The sequence below is a fragment of the Ursus americanus genome, chromosome 1 (assembly GCF_024610735.1).
Source record: "Ursus americanus isolate L20-20 chromosome 1, mUrsAme1.1.p, whole genome shotgun sequence".
Taxonomy (NCBI): Eukaryota; Metazoa; Chordata; class Mammalia; order Carnivora; family Ursidae; genus Ursus; species Ursus americanus.
In genome coordinates, this window is record NC_142127.1 from 93,725,103 (window position 1) to 93,743,273 (window position 18,171).

The 18,171-nt window shown below is 40.7% G+C and overlaps 1 protein-coding gene across 1 annotated transcript; it reads left to right on the forward strand.

Moving 5' to 3' along the window:
* The first annotated feature begins 994 nt into the window (after positions 1-994).
* On the forward strand, positions 995-10,331 carry MRPL44 (mitochondrial ribosomal protein L44). Its single transcript, XM_045775318.2, has 4 exons — positions 995-1,224; positions 3,160-3,628; positions 6,821-6,999; positions 9,797-10,331. The coding sequence occupies exons 1-4, from the start codon at positions 1,043-1,045 to the stop codon at positions 9,966-9,968; spliced, it is 1,002 nt and encodes a 333-aa protein (XP_045631274.2). The 5' UTR covers positions 995-1,042; the 3' UTR covers positions 9,969-10,331.
* Positions 10,332-18,171: the final 7,840 nt, after the last annotated feature.

The window sequence follows — 18,171 nt, forward strand, 5'->3', positions numbered from 1 at the left end:
CAGAGCCTAACATTAGAGATACTTAAGCTAAGGAGTAACATGCCTGGGTCTGCATTTCAGGGAGATGAATGAAGATGTACTGTGTCTAGGGAAGAGAGGAAGGTGCAAGATGTGTTTGGAGGTCCGGCAAGGAGCTAAGGATTGCCCTCAGGTAGCCGCTGTGAAAATAAACTGTAGAAGGACGTGGCACCGGGACAAAAGAGGGTGTTTGTGGAAATAGGAATAATTGAAGACATAGGAGGCCAAATTGGGTAACTAGAGTGGGGGACACTGATGCCATGAACAAGGAGACCACAGAAAGAGGTGCCCTTTGGGGGTCTAGATGTTCAGCATGCAACTCAAAATTGGCAATTCAGAGAAGTCTTCCTTTTGTGAACTAATATCAAAAACATTTATATTGACAGTTTAGTAGGAAAGTTTCCACTGAAGAGTGGAAGATAAAGGGGAAAAAAAGACTTATAATTCCACTCCTCTCATTTTGCTGTACTTTTTTCCAGTCTTTTTTTGCCAGGGGGCGGGGATACTTTAAAAAGTTTGTACTGTTAGAAATTTAGAATTTTGGTTATGTCAATATCCCTTAGTCTTGGGCTCCTGAAAAGAAGGTTTCTGGAGACAAGCTGAGCAAATATTTGCTCCTAAATAGTGACTGGATTGATGGTCTGTAATTCTTATGACTAAATACGTATTGACAAGAAGTGTTTTCTTTTTTTGAGACTTCTAAGTGTTTTCTTTAGACTGAGATGAAGCACGTTTTTGCGGTAATGAGAAAGGAAAGAACAGGAAAGCAACTGACGGAGTAAAGTAACCTAACCCGCACATTTCCGGATTCAAACGCTCTTCAGTGCTGGCTCACCCAAAAGTAATCCCCAGGTGGGCGGGAACCAGAGCGCACATGCGCAGTAAATCTCAACGGCAGCCGCCCGCCCCCGCGTACCAGCCCCGCCCCGGCCTTGCTCAGCTCGCCTATTCCGGGGGGGGGACTGTGTTACCGCGACACTGGTCCGACTTTCTTCCTTCCGCCCTTCATTGCTTTTTCCCTGTAATGGCATCCGGCCTCGGGAGACTGCTTTTGCAGGGGCCTCGCTGCCTCCTGGCACGGGCCGGGGCCCCCATTCTCGTCCCCCCAGTTCGGGGCGTGAAGAAGGGATTCCGTGCCGCCTTCCGCTTCCAGAAGGAGTTAGAGCGGCGGCGCCTTCTCCGGTCCCCGCCGCCGCCCGTGCGCCGGTAGGAGCCGCCTCGGAAGGGGTCCGGGTGGGGGTCGTGGACCCGGCGGCGGCTGGGAGGGTTGCTCGTCGCTAAAGCGCGCCTGGTTTGAGTCTAGGACGTTTGCGGTAGAGACACCGGTGGAAAGTGGACGCGTGGGCTGAGGCACAAGGAATGAATTTCCTGCCTCGGTGTGGAACACGGGTCTGCCCCCGACACTTCGGAACTCTTGCCTGTCGGTTGAGTTGTGAGAAATGAGGCCTGGTGAGGCCAACCTTTCTGTGGGCTTGGGGTTGTAGTCCCTGTGTGGTAATGGCTGAGAATTCTTGGGTAAGACCGATAAGAGGGGGAAAAACATTCCACAGTATTTTAGGGACATGCAACTACAAGTCTGCTTGCCAGAATAAAAGGAAAACAGTTGAGCTTTAGGTTTTTTTTCCCTCAAATAATCTTGTTCCTTCTTAATCTTGTTCCAGCAGTGTCTGGCAGTAGCTTGGCAAAGAAGTCCAGTAGTCTAGCAGAGAAAGACATCTTTATAGCTCCAAATGAGATCAATACCTGAGGTCTTGAATCTTTTTCTCTAGTAATGTGACTTTGACATGTAGTCGTGGCGATGTAAAATAGATGTCTCTCACTCTTTTGATTCCATTTGTAGGTACGTCAGTTCCTTATTATCTGTGTTAGAACCGTTGGAACAGCGACTAGCTTTGAAGTTATTAGTCCTTGGGGAGATTTAGTATGAAATTTTGATAGCTGCCTTAATATTGCACCCCCCCCCAAAGCTGAACCAATTTATACATCTGTCAGTGTTTATATTCTATACTCGTTCAAAACAGGGGCGACTGGGTGGCCCAGTTGGTTAAGCGTCTGCCTTTGGCTCAAGTCATGAGCCCAGGGTCCTGGGGTGGAGCCCTGCATGAGGCTCCCTGCTTAGTGGGGAGCCTGCTTCTCCCTCTCCCTCTGCTGTTCCCGCTGCTCTTTCTGTCAAATAAGTAAAATCTTTTTTTTTTTTTTAAGATTTTATTTATGAGGGGGAGAGAGAGAGAGAGAGCAAGCACAAGCGGGGGGTGGGGGGCAGAGGGAGAGTGAGAAGCAGACTCCCCACTGAGCAGGGAGCCCAACTTGGGGTTTGATCCCAGGACTCCAAGATCATGACCTGGGCTAAAGGCAGATGCTTAACTGACTGAGCCACCCAGGCACCCGTAAGTAAAATCTTTAAAAAACCCAAACAAGCAAGTTATTTTCCTAATAAGCAGAAAATAGTATCTCTAATTCATGTTTCTTTGATTATTGTGAGGTTAGTCACTTTTGGCTTTTATAGTTGGAAACAACTAAGGATTATATAGGTTAATATACATTCTATGACTTAACAACCAAGATCTTTATATTTTCCTATCCATTTTTACTTAAAAGAGTTTTATTTGGATTTTATTGTCTTTTTTTAAAAAGACCTTTTAGCTGTTCTTGGGAATGATTATGAACTTTTAACCTACTTGTAATGATACTAGATTATTTAGATGCTAACTTAAATGGGTGTTTTTAAAATTTAATAAAGTAAGAGATAAATATAGTGTACTTATTGTTTAGAGCTTGAACCTGCGAAATTATAATTCCTATTTCATACCTAGGTATAAAGCATAATTCCATGGTTATAGCAGAAATAAAGAATCTAAAAGGTAGGTTAATGGCTTAGTCTCTGATGTTGAAGAACTTTAATGTGGCAGTTGGCTCCAAGGGAAAATGAATCCACCAGTGTATATAGCAAAGAAGCACAAGGAATCATCTGACTTAAATTTTACTTTCAGAAAATCAAAGCGTGGTGTTAAAATGAAACTCAGTCTTTTTAAAATTTCCCTTACATAATCAATAAAATTGCATCACAATTAAAGTTTTCACGTCATTGTAACATCTTGTTCTCTTTACTATTGCTTACTGTCTTCTCTTTTGGATTTTCAGTTCAGAGAAGCCCAACTGGGATTACCATGCTGAAATACAAGCATTTGGACATCGGTTACAGGAAACCTTTTCCTTAGATCTTCTCAAAACTGCATTTGTTAATAGCTGCTATGTTAAAAGTGAGGAGGCCAAGCGCCAAAACCTTGGAATAGAGAAAGAAGCTGTTCTTCTGAATCTTAAAGATAATCAGGAACTCTCTGAGCAAGGGACATCTTTTTCAGAAACTTGCCTCACACAGTTTCTTAAGGATGCTTACCCAGACTTGCCCAGTGAAGGCATTAAAAGTCTTGTTGACTTTCTCACCGGTGAGGAAGTGGTGTGTCACGTGGCCAGAAACTTGGCTGTGGAGCAGTTAACACTGAGTGCAGAATTTCCAGTTCTCCCGCCTGTTTTACAGCAGACTTTCTTTGCAGTGATTGGAGCCCTGCTACAGAGCAGTGGCCCTGAGAGGACCGCTCTTTTCATCAGGGTAGGTAATGCTTAATTGCACATACCTGGACCTGCTTGAGGTGGAGAGAAGGAAAAATTTTTTTGTAATTCATTTCTTTGTAAGGTGAGCTGTGAATTTTTCTCCCTACCAAATTCTGAGAAGGACTTAAAGCTTTTTTTTTTAAGATTTATTTTTTTGAGAGAGTGTGTGTGCGTGCACACGTGCGTGGTGCACGCTGGGGGGCAGGCGGAGGGAGAGGGAGAGAGTCCTAAGCAGACTCCGTGCTGAGTGTGGAGCCTTGTGCAGAGCTGGATCTCACAGCCCTGAGATTACCCTGAGCCGAAACCAGGAGTCTAAGTTATAAGATTTTACCTTCAACTATGAATTTTGGTTTGTTGTTTTTTTTTTCCAAGTTTTTTTTTTTTTTTTTTTTTAAAGATTTTATTTATTTATTCGACAGAGATAGAGACAGCCAGCGAGAGAGGGAACACAAGCAGGGGGAGTGGGAGAGGAAGAAGCAGGCTCATAGCGGAGGAGCCTGATGTGGGGCTCGATCCCATAACGCCGGGATCACGCCCTGAGCTGAAGGCAGACGCTTAACCGCTGTGCCACCCAGGCGCCCCTTTTTCCAAGTTTTTATTTAAGTTCCATTTAGTTAATATTTAGTGTAATATTAGTTTTTAAGAGTAGAATTTAGTGATTTATCACTTCCATATAACACATACTGCTCATCACAACAAGTATACTCCTTAATACCCATCACCCATTTAACCTACCCCTCTGCCTACCACCCCCTTCCAGCAGCCCTGTTTGTTTATTGTAGTTAAGAGTCTGTTTCATGGTTTGCCGCTCTCTTTTTTTTTTTTGCCCAGGTTTAGGTTTCATTTCTTAAATTCCAAATATGAGTGAAATCATTTTGTGTTTGTCTTTTTCTGACTTATTTTTCTTAACATAATACCCTCTAGCTCCATCCACGTCATTGCAAATGGCAAGATTTCATTCTTTTTTATGGCTGAGTAATATTCCTCTGTGTGTGTGTGTGTGTGTGTGTGTGTGTGTGTGTGTGTGTTACCACTTTATCCATTCATCAGTTGATGGACATTTGGGCTCTTTCCATAATTTGGCTACTGTTGATAATGCTACTATAAATGTCGGGATGCACGTGTCCCTTGAATCAGTATTTTTGTTTGGTTTTGAGTAAATACCTAGTAGTGTAGTTGCTAAGTCATAGGGTAATTCTATTTTTAACATTTTGAGGAACCACCATACTGTTCTCCAGAGTGTCTGCACCAGTTCACATTCCCACCAACAGTGTAAGAGGGTTGCCCTTTCTCTGCAACCTTGCCAACTTCCGTTGTTTCCTGTGTTGTTAATTTTAGCCCTTCTGACTGGTGTGAGGTGGTATCTCGTAGTTTTGATTTGTATTTCCCTGATGATGTGTGATGTTGAGCATATTTTCATGTGTCTGTTGGCCTTCGTGTGTCTGTATGTCTTCTTTGGAAAAATGCCTATTCATGTGTTCTGCCCATTTCTTGACTGGATTATTTGGTTTTTGTGTGTTGAGTTTGATAAGTTCTTTATAGATTCTGGATACTAACCCTTTGTCAGATATGTCATTTGCAAATATCTTCTCCCATGCTAAAGGCTGCCTTTCAGTTTTGTTGATTGTTTCCTTTGTTGTGCAGAAGCTTTTTGTCTTGATGAGGTCCCAGTAGTTCATTTTTGCTTTTGTTTCCTTTGCCTCCAGAGATGTGTCTAGTAAGAATTTGCTATAGCCTATGTCAAAGAGGTTGCTGCCTGTGTTCACTTCTAGGATTTTGATGGTTTCCTGTCTCACATTTAGGTCTTTCATCCATTTTGAATTTATTTTTGTGTATGGTGTAAGAAGGTGGTCCAGTTTCATTCTTTCACATGTTGCTCTCCAGTTTTCCCAACACCATTTGTTGAAGAAACTGTCTTTTTTCCAATGGATATTCTTTCCTGCTTTGTCAAAATTAGTTGACCATATATGGTTGTGGGTCCCTTTCTGAGTTGTCTATTCTGTTCCATGGATCTATGTGTGTTTTTGTACCAGTACTGTACTGTTTTTTTAATTAATTAATTTCATTATTATTTTTAAATTTTTTATTTATTTTATTTTAATTTTATTTTTGGGATGAGGAGGGGCAGAGGGAAAGAGAGAGAGAGAATCTTAAGCAGGCTCCATACCCAGCACAGAGCCTGACACTGGGCTTGATCTCATAACCCTGAGATCATGACCTGAGCTGAAATCAAGAGTCAAATGCTTAACTGACCACACCACCCAGGTGCCCCGTACCATACTGTCTTGATCACTGTAGCTTTGTAATATAACTTGAAGTCCAGATATGTGATGCCTGCAGCTTTGCTTTTCTTTTTTAAAACTGCTTTGGCTATTTGGGTCTTTTGTGGTTCCATATAATTTTAGGATTGTTCTGTCTAAAATGCTGGTTGTATTTTGATAGGGATTATATTGAATGTGTAGAGTGCTTTGGGTAGTATAGACATTTTAACAGTATTTGATCTTCAGTCCATGAACATAGAATGTTTTTCCATTTCTTTGTGTCACCTTCAATTTCTTTCGTAATGTTCTGTAGTTTTCAGAGTACAGATCTTTTACCTCTTTGGTTAAGTTTATTCCTAGATAGGGACGCCTGGATGGCTCAGTTGGTTAAGCGGCTGGCTTCGGCCCAGGTCATGATCCCAGGCTCCTGGGATCAAGTCTCACATTGGGCTCCTTGCTCAGCAGGGAGTCTGCTTCTCCCTCTACCTGCTGCTCCCCCTGCTTGTGTGCATACTCTCTCTCTCTGACAAATAAATAAAACCTTTAAAAAAAAAAAAGTTTATTCCTAGATATCTTATGGTGAAATTGTAATTGGGATCTATTCCTTGATTTCTCTTTCTGCTGCTTCATTATTGGTGTGTAAAAATGCAACAGATTTTGGGACGTTGATTTTGTATCCTGAGACTTTACTGAACTTGTGTATTGGTGGAATCTTTTGAGTTCTCTTGCCACAGAGATCATGTCATCTGCAACAACTGTGATTTTTATAATCAAACTTACATGAAAAACTATGTATATGAAAAGGAATAGTACATTTTGTCTTTTTCAGTTCCCATTAAGTTTTTAAATTCTGTTAAATGTGTACTTTGAATATGGTCCTTATTTCCTTTATACTACTTTAAATGTATAAATTGTATTTTTATATGCAGGACTTCTTAATTACTCAGATGACTGGAAAAGAACTCTTTGAGATTTGGAAGATAATAAATCCCATGGGGTTACTGGTAGAAGAATTGAAGAAAAGGAATGTTTCAGCTCCTGAATCTAGACTTACCAGGCAGTCTGGAAGCACCACGGCTTTGCCTGTGTTTTTTGTTGGCTTATACTGGTTAGTAAAATTTTAATCTTAACTTCATAACATTGATTGGAAGCCTTAACAACTGACTTCTCACATTCCTTAATATAAGCTCTGATTGCATTAACAGATTTAAAAAATCTCATTCCCATGATTATTTATTTACTGCTCCCTTTCTTGCTGGTCAGTCTTAGGGGAAGGTCAGTAATCTGTGGTCTGCTAATAGTAGCTGTTGTTAACCAGCTGTACAGTGTAGAATTCCATTCATTTTAATGAATAAGAATTTCATGTTAATCTAAATATTTCTGTAGAAAAATATAAGTTCTGATTCGTGTTAGAGATTTATTTACCTGTAATCCACACTTGTACAATTTCAACTGAGCCTAGGACCTGAAAAGGAAGGGCTTAGTTGTCCATCAAAATACATAAATCAGCCCACATTGAGAATGTTTTAGTTTTGTTAGTAAGCAGTTAGCTTGCCTCACACTGATTGAATATTTAAGAAACCTAGATTAAAATTGAGGTCAGTATTTTTCTGATCTTTATATGATGTAGGATTTTATAGGTTAAAGGCAATGGAAGACATCATAAAGGAGAAAATGGACAATGTTGTAAAAAGTTTCAACTTTAGTTTTAATTGGAATGCAAAGTAAAATGATGAGGTACTCTCTTGCTTATTAGCTTGGTAAGTCTTAAACACATCCTTTATCAGCAATTCATATATTCCTAGTAGAAGAAAAGAGATGTACAGTATTTCTGTCAGTAATTTTGACCAAAACGCCAAGAGTCTTTAAATTCTTCACGTCCTTTGGTTTGGTATTCTCACTTTGGGTGTTCTCTCCAGGTTGCATCAGAAATCTGTAAACAAAGGTGTTCATTTGTTGTTTACCCTTCATACCCCATACCTAGAACAGTTCCTAGGACATGGTAGTCAGTAAACAGTTGTTAACTAATAGCATTTTTTCTATTAGAAAATTAGAAATAGGGGTGCCTGGGTGGCACAGTGGTTAAGCGCCTGCCTTCGGCTCAGGGCGTGATCCCGGCGTCATGGGATCGAGCCCCACGTCAGGCTCCTCTGCTATGAGCCTGCTTCTTCCTCTCCCACTCCCCCTGCTTGTGTTCCCTCTCTCGCTGGCTGTCTCTGTCTCTGTCAAATAAATAAATAAAAAATCTTTAAAAAAAAAAATTAGAAATAACTTTGGTATTCAGTTATAGGGAAATAACAAATGCACATGATAGACTATAGTACAGCTAGGACAGGTGATGTTTTTAAAGGATTTCTAGTGACACACGGAAATTTTGAAGAATGATCTCTTATTTTTAAACAAAGCAGTTTGCCCTATTACTAACGGTGGTCGTCATTGGGTAGTAGATTTATTTAGTTTTTTCCTAGATTTCATATAATGGTATTTTATTTTATTTTATTTTATTTATTTATTTTTTTTTTAATTAAAGATTTTATTTATTTATTCGACAGAGATAAAGACAGCCAGTGAGAGAGGGAACACAAGCAGGGGGAGTGGGAGAGGAAGAAGCAGGCTCATAGCAGAGGAGCCTGATGTGGGGCTCGATCCCAGAACGCCGGGATCACACCCTGAGCCGAAGGCAGACGCTTAACCGCTGTGCCACCCAGGCGCCCCCATATAATGGTATTTTAAAAAACAGTCAGTGATACACTAAGACCATCGTTGGACTAGAAACATGATAAACATTTTGTGCTTGAAATTCATTTAGATGATTTTCTCTCTGCCACACTATTGCAGATATGTATGTGTAGAGTTACTACTGTCAGGGTTAACCTATATGATTAACCTTTGTTTCATTTCAAATTACTACCATAGCGAAGGGTTCTTAGCAAATTCCTTCCATATTGTTTCTCTTTTTCCTGCATAGTTTTGCTCATTTTTCTTAAGTTTGGTGCTAGTCTTCTTTAGCTTCAAGTCAACTTATTTTGAATCCGAGCTACTAAGTGGAGTTGCTGTTCATGAGATTTTCTGAGATGCTTTTTTTAGTTAGTAAAGTTTGGGGTCAGGAAGTTTCAGGAAGTAGTTAAATGTAATTGAGACATCCATACCACACTTGTTCAGTGCACGTCCTTTCCTCCCTGTGGGAACAGTTTTACATTTTTGGAGAAGAGTTTGCTAGTTTTCATAATAGAAATATCAGTAAAGCAGGAATACCCATTTTTGTTTAATTTGGCTTTACTAGAACACTGATAGCCTTGAGGGTTCCCTGTGCTACCTCAGTATCTTTGGGAATAAATTAGATTGGATTATAATATATAAAATAATGTTTTAAATCATAGCTAGTTTTAAAGATCTAAAGCTCTTTTAAGATACTGAACTGATTTCTCATTTGTTTTAAAGTTTAGATGAGAAACCAGAAAGGCACAGGTTTTTTCCATCAAATTTTTCCTCATATCACAGATTCAAGATGAATTAAAAATAATGTAGTTTTATTTTCCTTGAATATTTTTAATAGTTTCAGGTTTTTTTATAGCAAGATTTTTATATATTCTTTAAATTCTTCCATCATCAACAACAACAGAACACACCCATACTTACTTAGATGTGCCTTGGTTTTTTGATTTGAAAAATATTGGACCTAGTGAGTTGTTTATATTTGTATGGAAATGTAAGTATTTCTTTTCTAACTACTATATATAATGACTTTGCAACAAAACTAGTTAATTTTCAAAAGATACTAGATCCAAAGCTCTTGTGTTACTTCTGGTAGATGTTTTGCCAAAACAAGATTTAGAAACCATAACTGATTGTGGATGTGTCTTATGATCATGGGTAATTTCAGATTACTCTTGGTTTTTTTCTAGTGATAAAAAGTTGATTGCAGAAGGACCTGGGGAAACAGTGCTGGTTGCAGAAGAAGAAGCGGCTCGAGTGGCACTTAGGAAACTCTATGGGTTCACTGAGAACAGACGGCCCTGGGACTATTCCAAGCCCAAAGAGAATTTAAGAAGAGAAAAGACTATCACTGCCAGCTAACCTGCCAAAATTGTGGCAACCTGAAATTTGTGAGCCAGAGAATGAGATAAATGTCAAAGATGTTGAAAACTGGACATTTTTCAAATTGTAAAGAAATAGGTCTTACTTCTCATAATGAGTTCCTAAAATTAAGCCAGTATTTATCAGGTCATTGATTTTTTTCTTTTTCTTTTTTTGTTTTGTCAGAAGTCTTTTTTGGATACTTTTCCAGTAAGGTTTTTCTGAAGTCCTTGATTTTATTATTTTATTTAACATGTATAGTTAGGTCCACTTTATTCCAGGCTAGCTTTGAGGTATCACCATAATTTGTATGTGTGTTTTATGTGAACTTTCATACCAATAAAAAGTCACTCTTTCTCGGAAGATTTTATTGTAGTTTAATTTGATATACCCAGGTTGGTGAACTTTGTCCCTTTAATAGGATTTTAGCTAAAATAGTGATAAGTCTTAACCTTTAGAAATGTAAAAATGCAGCTTGTTACAGTTAGATGGGTAATACATGTCCCCTACATTCTGTCTGGGTTTAAAATTCTGTATACTAATTTATCTCATAGTTATTTAATTTCCGTAAAACAAATAACAAGATAAACTTTATGCTCTTAAAAGAAGGCCAAAAGCAGCTAACTGAAAAATACAAATTTATCAATGTTAATGGAAAAATAAGGTATGTATTTATCAATTTAGTATTCTATAATCATAATCATAGTCATTGTGTACCAAACACTGTTCTAAGTATTTTACTGTGACACATTCAGTTTCTAGAGGACAGATCTTAAGAGTATGTCCTTCTGGTTCTTCAATCCTTTGTGTCGAATTCAGTAATCCTCCCAACTGCAAATTCTTTGTTTCTTTTTAGCTCTTTGGCAATAGTGATAATTTTTAGTTTGAATTTGTCAGTAGTCACTCTCAGGCGTTAACAAGAAAAATGGGACTTGGGAGTTGAGAATAGAAATGTTAAAAGTGACAGCACCCGGATGCCTAGGTGGCTCAGTCAGTTAAGTGGCTGCCTTCAGCTCAGGTCATGATCCCAGGGTCCTAGGATTGAGCCCTGCCTCGGGCTCCTTGCTCAGTGGGGAGCCTGCTTCTCCCTCTGCCTGCTGCTTGGCCTGCTTGTGCACTTTCTCTCTAGCAAATAAATGAATAAAATAAAAAAAAAATACATAAATAAAAATCTTAAAAAAAAAAAAACCAAACACCTGACAGCACTTTTGCCATAAAGTCTTTTTTTTAATTGAAATATTTTTATGTTCAAAGAGCTAGCATTAAGGTAGATATCTTGGATGAACCACTCAGGGGAGTTCACTTAATCCAGCTTTCTGAAGCCTGCATCCTTTTACTGATGGAAACGCTGGCGGCACACACTGGGGCCATATTTCCGGATCAGCACGAGATCCCCAGCTGAGTTTTCCAGGCTCCCATAGAGCTGCTGGTGACCCATCTTGCTTTCTTGGATGCAAGGAGGCAAAAGGCTTGCCATAAAATCTTCTTATAAAGGACAATAAAGGGGACCTTTGGAACCCCTTTCCTGAGACTGGTCAGGGAAGTGTGAGTCTTGTCATATGTAAGGGGCTTTCAGCTATCACAGGTAAACAGAGGCTGTTTTCAGAGGGGGAAGTTTGAGAACTACCTAATTGTCCATATTGGTAGGTTAAATGATTTCACCTTTCTTTTGAGAATTAACTCTGAACTCCTCTAACACTTGAACACAGGGATAGAGGGCCAAACCCAGTAGTAAAAAAATGCCACAATTAGGTGTATCATCCACAAGCAAATGTAATTTGATAAGCATCTCCTGGACACCAAAGAAGAGAGATCATAGTTTCTGAGAAGCAAAAGAGAGTAAATGTCCTCCAGCCACTTACCCAGTATGTGCAAAATGTCAGGTTTAGCTAGACTATTACTCTAATCTTATTTTAGGTGGACATTTTTTCCAAAGGTCTTCGGAGAATTCAGTTGCAAACTTAGTAGTCCTTCATTTCCCCCACAAGTAGTGCTGAAAATGCGATCCCAGTTTTCTCCTGTTCAGGGCATTTTGCAGGACCTTATCCTACAAGGTTGGAGGGAAACTATCCTCATCCTTTGGTTTTCAAGCTTCTGAACCTCAAATGCTTCTAGATTTACATGTGGGACAAATCTAACTCCAGTTCATAAAAGCTACTTTGCAAGTAGATCCAAATCCCTTATGAAGAAAGTGATCTCAACATAGTTTTAAGTAAAGTCTTCTCTGAATTTAAGTTCTACTTTTAAAAAGCACCCACTAAACTATGATGGGCTGGAATGTAGAAAATAAAACACATATTTTTGCAGTTCCATATGAAATTGCTTGAAACTTGGAGTCAACCTCTAGATAAATTTGCCATATAAGTACCAATAAACACTGTGGAAATTTGATGTGTGGGCAAGAGGAACGTGAGTGTGAGGATGTTGTCAAAGGAACGTGTGTCCAAGAGCACTCTGACCATGTGGAGGACTGTCTTTTTCACTAATGTCTGATTCATGTGAGAAGACAGTCATTATGACCATAAAGAAGTTGGAGAAATACAGTAGCACGAATACTTGAGGTTGGCCCGGCACCACTGAAAGATGTTAAAGTCATTTACTTTGAAATTCTGATGTTCTTTCCCACCATTTCCCACTCGCTAGTTCCCTAAGCCCAAAGTAGAACATTGAGCCAAAAATGCATGATTGAGGTCTAAAGACTCAATTACATAAGCCTTATTCTTAGTCCATACTGTTTTTATGATATGCATGTATAAAACAGGAAACCGTATTCTCGAAGTGTTTTACGTGGTCATGAGAAAGTGAACTATTACTAGAAACTCTACCTTCCGAGTAAGAATGGAACAAATAGGAGCTGTTTCTGTGTGTGTTCACATTTTTTTAGATTTTGGCCACAAGGTGGTGTGGTAATCCTACGTCATAGTTAAGTCTGCACTGTGCCCACTGTGGAGAACACTTTTCTCCCTATACAGGAAGGAGAGATGTATAGGGCAAAGGATTTCGGTGAAAACTGACTTTTTGAGGCTTCTTAGAGCTCTAATATCCTATGACCGTGATTGCAGAATCTGGCTCACTTTGTCCCTTAGGATGTTAAGGGAGACGTGAGCAATTCACCTATGATGCCAAGGTATGGCTGTTCGAGCTCTTTCCTATTTCCTGAAAAGAGGGAAGGTTGTAGGGTTGCCATAGATAAAACTTTTAAAGACTTTTACTGGCCCCTTCTTGCTATTCGTCCCCCCCCCTTTTTTTTTTTGCAACAGAAGCTGCATTGCAGACTCAAGGGAATCTTACTGTGCATCTTGACCATTTACAAAACCAGATGTGGACATTCTTCCCATGTGAGGGACCAGCTCACAGCTCTCCCCAGCTGAGGGGTGCCCACTGAGGAGGCCCAGCTGGCAGCATGCAAGTAATGTCTGTTATCCCTAGCCCACTTGGTTTTCTCCTCTCTTCAGTTGACCCCGGTGTCTTCTCTAAACCTAGTTTATCAAGCCCCTCTACCATTGTCCCTTAGGACCCAGAGCTGAGTCTTATAACTTTGGCTGGCTATCAGAGCACTTGGAAGCCATGCTTCTCTCTGTAGAATACCAAAGAATGATTGTTAGATTAAATCCCACCTTGCAAACTAAGAACAAGTTTTTTTTCCCCCCTAGGAGAAAATTCATGCCATCAAAAATTATAATCACAAGCACACATGCTCCTGAAAAAAGACAGCAGTTTTGACGTTGGTAGGGGCTGTGCTGTCCGCTAACACTCATTTGTTCTCATTCAGGTATCTGGCTGCCTGTTAGTGCTCCCTCACAACAGAAGACTAATAGTTGTAAGAAAAATTTCTGGGAGAAAATCAATTAAGAAAATTAAAAACATTAACGTCATCCCCCCTTCAACTGAGGAAGAACTCCATTATTTAATTATTTGCAGAATACCTTTCTACCACATCTGTTATATATTAAAATTGTCAAATGAACTAATGAGTTTGTTCTAATGAGTTTTGCAGAAGAGATGAGTAATGAGGTCACTGAGTGCTAGGGAAGACGATTTCTAATCAGAGCAATTGCCTGACTTGCCGAAGACACTTCCTCCACGTACGCTACTGCTCAGCGTCTACCCAGCCAGCCAAATCAGTCAGAGCCGGAGTATCTATCAGCAGGCAATACAGTTGATAAGACAAATACGGTAAAATGAAATCAGCTGATCATCCTCAGATTAACCAGACTGGCCGTGCTCCCCCTCGGGCTCCTGACAACCTGCCCCTGGGACTCCGCCGTGGGTGCTCGCATTGCTCCCTTGTCGACGAAGGACAAGTGCAAAGGCCTGCTACCCTTATCTTTACCGTGGGTGGCTGGGCTTATAAACTTCAGATGAAGGAGGTATGTGCTGAGAAATCTAAAAACTCACTTCCATTGCGGTACCTCATATTCAGTAATTTAATCTGCAAACACTAATAACGTACCTGTTATCCTGTAGAACAGCGATTTCTCATTTAGCAAATTTCCCTTTAAATCACATCTGTATCTTTTTTTTCTTCAAGATTTGGGAGAGGGTCAAAGGGGCAGCTGGGGAATCTCAGAAGAAATGGGCTTTAGAGCCGCGGCGTCTTCCACTCTTGGGTGGCCTGACGTGGATTCTTGGTGGGACACGGGGTCTCTCAGCGGTCATGGGAGGCCAAGGACAGAGAAGTCCTCCACCAGTCAGTGAACCGGGTCTGCGCCTTTCCCCAGGCAGCCCCCGGATGACCAGTCCTAGGAAGTGGTGTTTGCTACTCTGCGGGCTCAGGGCAAATCCCCACTCCTCCCACTTCAATTTCTTAGACCCCTTAATGTGGAGCTCATAGGTCATTCAGTTTTTCACGTTCAGAAAAACAAAGAGTTACTGGGACAAAAGTCACTCCCTTGTGTCTTACGATTGGCATTTTTTTCAAGTTACTTGTCATCTCCTTTTTAGGACAAAGACTCAAAGGCCAGTAAGACATAGAGCTTTCGACTTATTTGGGTCAGTGCCTACTCTTTTTTCCCGTTGTGTCTTGGGCAGAATGGAAAAATCCTCATTTCATTAAGTGTCAAAGAGGGATTTTACTGGTTGTTGGCCTCGGTTCCATAGATCTACCATTTTGTTACTTTAGGAAAATTGCAGCCCGTCTCTTACCCAAACTCAATGTGACATCTAATCTATATGATAAATTGTTTGTTCAAATGTCTACATACATAGCAAATAAAGATTCTGACACCCAATTCCAATGTGTGGGGTTTTTTGTCCCCACACCACAAATACTCAGACACCAGCTGGATATCCTACAATTCACTTCAAATGTAATATCATCTACTGAAAGGGAGTATCACATCTCACCGGTTAAGGGCTCAGGCCCACAAGGCTGCCAACCCCCACCCCCCCAAACTTCAGATGCCGATTGGCACCCAGGTTGTCACCTCTCCTTTTGACCCTTTGGCTATAAATTAAGGGTTCCCAGGACCCCCTCCTTGAGTTCTATTAACTTGCTAGAGTGAGCCACAGAACTCAGAAAAACCTCTTTCGTACTGGATTGATGGTTTATAAAAGGGTATAACTCAGGAACAGCCAGATGGAAAAGATCCGTAGGGCAAGGTCTGGGGAAGGGCGAGGAGCTTCCCTGCCCTCGCTAATGCACCGCTCATACAAATCCCCCAGTGCTCATTGACCCAGAAGCTCTCTGAACCTGTCCTTCGGATTTTTATGAAGGCTTCATTACAAAGACATAGTCAATTAAATCATTTGGCCACTGGCCATTGATTCAGCCTCTAGCCCTTCTCCCCTTCCCAGAGGTCAGCGGGGTGGAGCTGAAAGTTTCAGCCCTCCAATCACATGGTTGGGTCTCCTAGCAACCAGCCTCCTTCTGTAGCCATCAAGGCTCTCAGGTGTCTCTTTGGAGGATACCCTGGCCAGCCCACCAGATCTAGCCCTGGCTGGCAGTCCAGGTTACCGCTGGTCTGCCTTCTGTGAAAACACACACACGTGTGTAGGTGAGGGCTTGGAATTAGGTAGATGCCTTGTAACCTCCATGGCTCCCTCCCATGACCAAGCTCTCCGGATGCTTGCCTAGTTTGGCCAAAAGATACCCCATCAACATTAACAAAAGAGACCTTTATAGCTATCACTTTGTAATTCCGAGAGTTTGGGGAGCTCTGTGCCAGAAATGGGGATGAAAACCAAATACATATCTCTTATTATAAATCACAATATTGGGGCTCCTGGGTGGCTCAGTCACCTGACTAAGGCTCAGGTCATGGTCTCAGGGTTCTGGGATTGAGACCCGCATGTGGCTCTGCGTTCAGTGGGGAGTCTGCTTGTCCCTCTCTCTCTGCCCACCCCCCTTAAGCTCTCTGTCTCTCTCTCAAATAAATAAAATCTTTAAAAAAAATCACAGTATCACAGCAAACGTGATCTTTTATGACAGGTCTGCGATTTTTTGTGGCAATCTCCATATCTTAAGTTTATTTCAGTTTCCCTCAAGTAAAGGAGTTTTTCTAAATTTTATCTTTTTGAAGACAAGGCCTATAGACTCATTGACTGAAGTGTATCCAAAGATAAAAGTTGACTTATATAAAAGTAATAATTTGAGAAGAAATTTCCCCCAGTCCAGAGATTCTCAATAAGTTCTGGAAGCTGCCAGGGTCAGGTCAGAATCTGGGTGCTGACAGGTAAGAAAGGGCTAAAGATAAGCTGGGAAGTTCAAGTGAAACAGAGATAGTCCAGGAATCTTGATATTACGATTCTTCCAAGTTCTATAGGTCATAAATTTGAAACTTTACTATCTAATATACTGAAGAGGCATTCAGAAATGGGACCAGATACTTTGAAATTTAATGTGCTCAGTAAAATGTGACCAATTTCTATTTTGGGGGAGCAAAATATCTGTAACACACAACAGGGCCACTCGACTAGGTCGTATTAGAAAAGCAAAGTCTTGGGGCACCTGGGTGGCTCAGTCCGTTGGGCATCTGACTCTTGATCTCACAGCTCAGGTCTTGATCTCGGGGTTGTGGGTTTTATAGCACTGTGCTGGGCTCTACGCTGGGTGTGGAGCTTACTTGGGGGAAAAAAAAAAGCAAAGCAAACTGTCCTGGTCTTTTCTGGAATGAGCACTGCTGGAGCCAAGAGCTCAGGGATCTAGTCTTGGCCCTGTAGTCACTTTTAGGCTTCTCTCTTGGATTAATTCCTTCTTGGTCCTACTTGCATATCTTGTAAATACATTTACACCAATTAGGTATTTGGCCTACCTAGAATTCACGCTCTCCCTTCCATGATTAACTTATTTGGGGAAAGGACATATTTATAAACTCTGTACCCTCTAATACTTGGTACCCAGCAGGTGCCCAAATGAATAAATGGAGTGTATAATTCTTGGATCAGTGCTAACACTATTTCTATCTCAAACTACTCAAAATAATATAACAGAATGGGACCAAAACATCAGAAAATGAGTAAAACTGGCTCTAAAAGGCATTAGTAACTATGCTAGCATGTTTGCTAGAGTACAAGTAATCTGTGTTAACCCTTCAAAATACATTTTTGGCATTTACTCTTAATTAAGGAAAGCAATTACTCCTTCTTCCTTTCTCTCTTGGCTAACCAAAGCATCCGTGCTTAAATAGTTGCAAATGGCAAAGCTCAGCCCACTTGACAAATAAGAATCACAAATGGCAAACTGTTGGAGTGTTGGATGTAAAGTTTTAATGTATAAAGAGTGATGAGTAGAGCTCATGGGTTTTAAAAAAAAATGTTTTTAAGTTTTGATACATATTTTAAACCATTCTGATTTAGATGACTCAGACCTTTAGGAAATTAGTAAAGCAATAAGGACAACAAACCAGGCAAATAAAAAATTGTGAGCAGTTCTCCAAAAACAAAACAGAACAAAAAATCTTGTCCTAGCAGGAAACACACACTCTGGCTGATCACTGAAAATGAAACATGCACCGTTCACGCTGAGTTCAAACTGTCTCAGGACCCAGCACCTTCCATGTGCACTTGCTGTAAAACCCTACTCTTTGCTGGGAACACTCTGAATCCTGCCGCGAGCGAGCCCCTGCTGAGACGAGGGCTGGGATTGCCCTCCTGCGCCCTCCTCTACTCCTTGGCGGTGACTTATAAGCAGAGAGGTGGTGAAGCAAGGGACAGTGTTTGATTGCCAGTGTTACAGGAAAAGAGGAGACGGCCAGGGGCCTTG